This window comes from Coregonus lavaretus (assembly GCF_964263955.1).
Source record: "Coregonus lavaretus genome assembly, chromosome: 33".
NCBI lineage: Eukaryota > Metazoa > Chordata > Actinopteri > Salmoniformes > Salmonidae > Coregonus > Coregonus lavaretus.
In genome coordinates this window covers 35,460,129-35,467,779 of record NC_140020.1, presented here as the reverse complement: position 1 = coordinate 35,467,779, position 7,651 = coordinate 35,460,129, and the positions used below count along the sequence as shown (strand labels likewise).

Genomic DNA, 7,651 nt, shown 5'->3' with positions numbered 1-7,651 from the left:
GAAAAGTAAAATTATTGTTTCATGAATATTTCAATTTTACATGGGTAACCTGTTTTTCAGAGGGTAATCTAGTAAACTTCCCAACGCCGTTTTACAAAATGTGTCTGTGTAATGTTTCATTTTGCAGTTCAGTAACTTTCAGAACATCATTGACTGCACAGAGCCCAGGCGTCCATCACTTTAGAAGTGGGAAAGGGGGTTGTTTGATGCATCATAGAAAAGCATTGTTTCCATTCCATTATTTTGTTCCCATGTTAAAAACATATCATGCATTTTATACTAGCCTCCGGTAATAGTGGAGAACGAATCATCATTTGACCTGACCGCAGCCAATGAGCACCTGCTCTGCAGTGAGGTAAGCGCTCTCCACAGACTTTACTTGACTTACCTTTTCGTAAAGGCTTATCACACTGTTGTCATCTAACAGTGATTTCTGATGGACAGTAATGAATGACATAGGGACACTTATAGATTAAGTGATTGATTGAATTGGTTCATTAAAGTAATTTAGTCATTGATCAATAGATTGTTTTGTTTTTTCCATTATGTCCCTCTCCCCAGCTCTTCAGGTGGATAGTGAGTGAGATCTACATAGTGTGGAAGATCTGTAATGGGACGTCAGTAGAGCAGGGATCGGACGTCTGGAAGCCTTGGGAACACATCTACTCCCTGTGTAAGGTGGTCAAGGGCCACATGCCTCTCTATAACGTCTATGGGAAGTACGTGGTCAAACTCTACTGGATGGTGAGTGATAGGTGTAGTCAAAACAGATTATAGGCCTAGTTTCTCTGACCCAGTTTACCCCTGCAGTACCCCTGGACTCAGTCTTCATTGAGAGCACTTTTTAGTCCAGGAATATAGGCTTAATCTGGGTCTGTTAATCTGGGACTGTGGAACTGGTCTGCCCTATGGAGTATAGTATTATTAGCATGAAATATTTTCCACTTTACAAGATACAGTAAATGCTACTCTATTTGTAGCTTCCAAGTGTTTTAATTTACCCTCATGTTCTTACCATGTTAAATCATGTCTGAACGTCCCGCATACCCTGAGGTTGTTAAGACACAAACATATTGTTGTATCCAAACTCCACCAGTCAGCTAATTTCCACCTGTTCACCTAGGAGAAAAAGACAATCCATCATTAATTTCAGAGGGCTACACAGAGAATAGAGGATGCAGCCCAGCCTCATCCACTCAGGCACGAATCAATCAGTCTCGCTGCTGTGTTAATGTGAGGAGGCTTTGCACATCGTCTGATGAATTGATAGGGTATAACAGGAGTCATCTGCCTCAGGATATCAGTCAGTGGGACACTTTTATGACAGCAAGGCGGTGGCACTCAGTCATGCTATGGGTCTTCCTGTTTTGTGGGGTAATTTCAAAGCAATGTCAGTAGTCAGTATGAGGTATGATGATACATACAGTGGGGGAAAAAAGTATTTAGTCAGCCACCAATTGTGCAAGTTCTCCCACTTAAAAAGATGAGAGAGGCCTGTAATTTTCATCATAGGTACACGTCAACTATGACAGACAAAATGAAAAGAAATTCTCCAGAAAATCACATTGTAGGATTTTTTATGCATTTATTTGCAAATTATGGTGGAAAATAAGCATTTGGTCAATAACTAAAGTTTCTCAATACTTTGTTATATACCCTTTGTTGGCAATGACACAGGTCAAACGTTTTCTGTAAGTCTTCACAAGGTTTTCACACACTGTTGCTGGTATTTTGGCCCATTCCTCCATGCAGATCTCCTCTAGAGCAGTGATGTTTTGGGGCTGTCGCTGGGCAACACAGACTTTCAACTCCCTCCAAAGATTTTCTATGGGGTTGAGATCTGGAGACTGGCTAGGCCAATCCAGGACCTTGAAATGTTTCTTACGAAGCCACTCCTTCGTTGCCCGGGCGGTGTGTTTGGGATCATTGTCATGCTGAAAGACCCAGCCACGTTTCATCTTCAATGCCCTTGCTGATGGAAGGAGGTTTTCACTCAAAATCTCACGATACATGGCCCCATTCATTCTTTCCTTTACACGGATCAGTCGTCCTGGTCCCTTTGCAGAAAAACAGCCCCAAAGCATGATGTTTCCACCCCCATGCTTCACAGTAGGTATGGTGTTCTTTGGATGCAACTCAGCATTCTTTGTCCTCCAAACACGACGAGTTAAGTTTTTACCAAAAAGTTCTATTTTGGTTTCATCTGACCATATGACATTCTCCCAATCCTCTTCTGGATCATCCAAATGCACTCTAGCAAACTTCAGACGGGCCTGGACATGTACTGGCTTAAGCAGGGGGACACGTCTGTCACTACAGGATTTGAGTCCCTGGCGGCGTAGTGTGTTACTGATGGTAGGCTTTGTTACTTTGGTCCCAGCTCTCTGCAGGTCATTCACTAGGTCCCCCCGTGTGGTTCTGGGATTTTTGCTCACCGTTCTTGTGATCATTTTGACCCCACGGGATGAGATCTTGCGTGGAGCCCCAGATCGAGGGAGATTATCAGTGGTCTTGTATGTCTTCCATTTCCTAATAATTGCTCCCACAGTTGATTTCTTCAAACCAAGCTGCTTACCTATTGCAGATTCAGTCTTCCCAGCCTGGTGCAGGTCTACAATTTTGTTACTGGTGTCCTTTGACAGCTCTTTGGTCTTGGCCATAGTGGAGTTTGGAGTGTGACTGTTTGAGGTTGTGGACAGGTGTCTTTTATACTGATAACAAGTTCAAACAGGTGCCATTAATACAGGTAACGAGTGGAGGACAGAGGAGCCTCTTAAAGAAGAAGTTACAGGTCTGTGAGAGCCAGAAATCTTGCTTGTTTGTAGGTGACCAAATACTTATTTTCCACCATAATTTGCAAATAAATTCATAAAAAATCCTACAATGTGATTTTCTGAAAAAAAAATTCTCAATTTGTCTGTCATAGTTGACGTGTACCTATGATGAAAATTACAGGCCTCTCTCATCTTTTTAAGTGGGAGAACTTGCACAATTGGTGGCTGACTAAATACTTTTTTTCCCACTGTACAGTGCAGTCTGGTGGGAGGAGTTGTAGGAGGACCGGCTCATTGTAATGGCTGGAATGGAATAATGGAACAGAGTCAAACATGTGGTTTCCAAATGTTTGATACCGTTCAATTGATTCCATTCCAGCCATTACAATTAGCACGTCCTCCTATAGCTCCTCCCACCAGCCTCCACTGATACAGTGCCTGCAGAAAGTATTGAAACTCCTTGGCTTTTTCCACATTTTGTTGTGTTACAGCCTGAATTTTAAAGGGATTACATTGAGATTTTTTGTCACTCGCCTACACACAATACCCCATAATTTCGAAGTAGAATTATGTTTTTCGTAATTTTTTACAAATTAATTAAAAATGAAAAGCTGAAATGTCTTGAGTCAATAAGTATTCAACCCCTTTTTTATGGCAAGCATAAATAAGTTCAGGAGTAAAAATCTGCTTAACAGGTCACATAATAAGTTGCATGGACTCACTCTGTGTGCAATAATAGTGTTTAACATGATTTTTGAATGACTACCTCATCTCTGTACCCCACACATACAATTATCTGTAAGGTCCCTTAGTCGAGCAGTGAATTTCAAACACAGATTCAACGATAAAGACCAGGGAGGTTTTCCAATGCATCGCAAAGAAGGGCACCTATTGGTAGATGGGTTAAAACAGTTTTTTTTTTATTAATTACACTTTGGATGGTGTATCAATACACCCTGTCACTACAAAGATACAGGCGTCCTTCCTAACTCAGTTGCCGGAGAGGAATGAAACCGCTCAGGGATTTCACCATGAGATCAATGGTGACATTAAAACAGTTACAGAGTTTAATGGCTATGATAGGAGAAAACTGAGGATGGATCAAAAACATTGTAGTTACTTCACAATACGATCCTAAGTGACAGAATGAAAAGAAGGAAGCCTGTACAGAATCAAAGGCATTAAAGTAATACTGCAAAAAATGTGGCAAAGCAATTAACTTTTTGTCCTGAATACAAAGTGTTATATTTGGGGCAAATCCAATACAACACATTACTGAGTACCACTCTCCATATTTTCAAGCAGAGTGGTGGCTGCATCATGTTATGGGTATGCTTGTAATCATTAAGGACTGGGGAATTTTTCAGGATAAAATAGAAACAGAATGGAGCTAAACATAGGCAAAACCCTAGAGAAAAACCTGGTTCAGTCTGCTTTCCACCAGACACTGGGAGATGAATTCACCTTTCAGCAGGGAAATAACCTAAAACACAAGGCCAAATCTACACTGGAGTTGCTTGAACAGTGAATGTTCCTGAGTGGCCAATTTAAAGTTTTGACTTAAATCTACTTGAAAAATATGGCAAAACCGGAAAATGGTTGTCTAGCAATGAACAACAACCAACTTGACAGAGCTTGAAGAATTTTGAAAATAATAATGGGCAAATGTTGTACAATCCAGGTGTGGAAAGCTCTTGAGACTTACCCAGAAACACTCACAGCTGTAATCACTGACAAAGGTGCTTCTACAAAGTATTAACTCAGGGGTGTGAAAACCTATGTAAATTAGATATTTCTGTATTTCATTTTCAATACATTTGCAACATTTTCTTGGGTGGTGAAGATAGGCCTATTACATTTTTATCAAATTGTTGGATTTTCAATGTCGAAAATATAAGTTTTTAAACATAAGCGTATCAAACACAGCAATACGAAAGGGATTGTGAGGTATAGGAGGAAGAGAGAATGTAACAGTTAAACTCACTGGCATGCATGACAAGATTGGAGGCAGCAGCTCCCGTGCCAACACTAGCATGCTAACAGATGGATATGGAGACATAATACGCCATCCCCTCGCTTCCTTTCTCTCTTCCCCTCTCTCGACTCTCGCTTTCTCTCATCACCTCTCGCTCTCTCGCTCTTCCCCTCTCTCTCCTTGTTTATCTCTCTGTCTCTTTTCCTCTTCCTCCCGCCCTTTCTCTCACATACTCCTCTGCATCTCTCCCTCTCTCTTCATGAAGTTAGCTCCTTCACACCCTGTCCAGTCTCATCTGCAGAAAGGTTGAGCAGCTCCTGAGGGGGATGATTAGGATGGGGGGAGGACAATGAGACCGAGAGAGAGGCACAGCTGTGATCAGTCAGTCAGATTACACTGTGCGTCTAAAGACTGATGCTGCACGTCACTATATTTCACTGTGTAACTCCCACAGACAGCCAGTGGACATAGAGAACACTGATAGGCTGCCTGTCTGCCACTGGGTAGAAGAGAGAATATGGATTCCTAGAAGGAGAGAGGCAGGGTAAATGGAATGGTGGGTGTAGGAATGTCCATCTTCAATAGCTAAATAGGTTAGCTATATGAATTAAAAATAAATGGGTTTCCTAGGAAGATTTTCACTTAGCAACTGTGCTGTGTGAAAGTGTCCCAGCTCACCACTTCTCCATCTCTTCCCATCTGTATTTAATAACTGTAGTGATGCTCTCTGGTGTTTGTGAATCATACTCAAGGGTGCTGCAATCAAATACAGTACCTACATGACAAATGGACAATAGATGTAATAAGGACCACTTATATAGTAGAGCTCCATTTCAAATAGCATTGCCTACACAGCGCTAGTACAGACCAGTCACTATTGGATTAGTCCCTGATGTTTCAAACAGCAAATCGATTGAAGTCAACACTCCCATATTCTGCAGTTTTCTCAACATTGACTGCCTGGTCAGTGGAAATTGGATTATATCCAGCCTATTAAACAAATCTAAAGAATAAAGAACGATACACTGAAAGTATTGATACTGTAATGGGCTGGTAAATGAAGCTCACTGTTCTCTCTGTCAATTTCCAATTTCTATCGCTCTCTCTCTTACTTGCCCTCTTGCTCCCCACCTCCCCTCGCTCTATTGTTCCCTCCTCATCTGTTGGCTCTTTTTTTCTCCCCCATCTGTCAGGGCTGCTGGAGGAAGATCACGGTGGACGATGCGTTGCCGTTTGATGAGGACAACAACCTGCTGCTTCCTGCCACCACCAACCAATCAGAGCTGTGGCCCATGCTGCTGGCCAAGGCCATCATTAAACTGGCCAACACAGAGTGAGTTCAACCATAGTTAAATCCTACTGAAACCTCAAAACCACCCTAAAGAGGGGACACAAACCAACAATCAACTTCAATTACAGGGGGGGCACAAACCAATGACTGTTTATATGAATGGACAAAGCAATCGATCATATGACACCACCCACATGAAAAAAAAATACTATAGTATTAACTGTAGTGTTTTTGTGGACTTTACTGTAGTATTCACTGTAGGGTTTTTGCACTCCCGAGTGGCGCAGCGGTCTAAGGCGCTGCATCGCAGTGCTAGCTGTGCCACTAGAGATCCTGGTTCGTATCCAGGCTCTGTCGTAGCCGGCCGCGACCGGGAGACCCATGGGGCGGCGCGCACAATTGGCCCAGCGTCGTCCAGGGTAGGGGAGGGATTTGGCCGGCAGGGGATGTAGCTCAGTTGGTAGAGCATGGCGTTTGCAACGCCAGGGTTGTGGGTTCGATAAAAATAATGTATGCACTAACTGTAAGTCGCTCTGGATAAGAGCGTCTGCTAAATGACTAAAATGTAAATGTAAATGTAAGTCTGCAGAAACACTACAGTAAATACTGTAGCATTTACTTTAGTAAACTGTAGTATACTGTAGTATTTACAGTTGAAGTTGCACTATGCAGAAATCGCTCCACCATTTCCTGGTTGCTAAAATGCTAATAATTTGCCTAATTTCAGTTTATGTGACAAAATAAGAGAGTATAGTGTAGAGAATAATTGTACCATCTAAACCGCTGTGAAATATATTTTCCATAACCAAAAATATTGTTGTTTCAGAGGTTTGAAGCTGGTGTATAAAACCGAAAGTAAAAGACGCAAAAACAAAACTTAAGAACGGGAAGCATAGAAATAGTGGACATTGAAAATATCTACTGCTTCTTAGACTTGCTTTCAAGTAGAATGATAGATCTATACTTATATGTGAATTTGATCGGGTCTCACAAAAAGTTTAATGTAGTGTTTTTACGGATTGTAGTATACTGTAGTATTTACTGTAGTGTTTTTGTGGACTGTAATATACTGTAGTATTTACAGTAGTGTTTTTTCTGACATTACTGTAGTATTTACTATAGTGTTTTTATTTTATTATCTTTGACATAGAAGTGGAAGCTTTCTCCTTGAGGAAACCTACTGGAAAAATACTAAAAGAGAAAATATTCCATAACCTGTAGGTAGGTAGGACTATCCATTTAGAGCTTCTGCTCTTTTCTATAACGTTTAAGGAACACAATATATGGTCTATACTTGGCATGTAGGTTTCTTACTTATGGGTGGCACAAATTGGGATATGTGGGAGGGGAATGGGCAGGGTATATGCAAATGAAATACTATAGTATTTAATATAGTTAAAAAATGAGTGTTTTTGAGAAAATGACTAGTGTTTACTATAGTATTCTACAGTATACTACAAAATGCTATAGTAAGTACTACACATAATCGAGGGATACCACAGAGTGTGGTATAGTATTCTACAGTTTAATACAGAATTGTAATAATAAGTACTGTAGTGTTCTATAGTAAACTGTAGTATTTATTTAATTCCTATGTGAAGACTCAATGGT

At 40.9% G+C, this 7,651-nt stretch overlaps 1 protein-coding gene across 1 annotated transcript in view; it reads left to right on the top strand.

Moving 5' to 3' along the window:
* adgb (androglobin) overlaps positions 1-7,651 on the top strand; it is a gene marked incomplete at both ends in the record, with an annotated part of 103,495 nt that overhangs the window by 10,052 nt on the left and 85,792 nt on the right. The window contains 3 exons of the mRNA XM_084151415.1: positions 284-355; positions 562-744; positions 5,943-6,082. Of these exons, the coding sequence (XP_084007541.1) occupies positions 284-355; positions 562-744; positions 5,943-6,082 (395 nt within the window). The remainder of the gene's footprint in view (positions 1-283; positions 356-561; positions 745-5,942; positions 6,083-7,651) is intronic.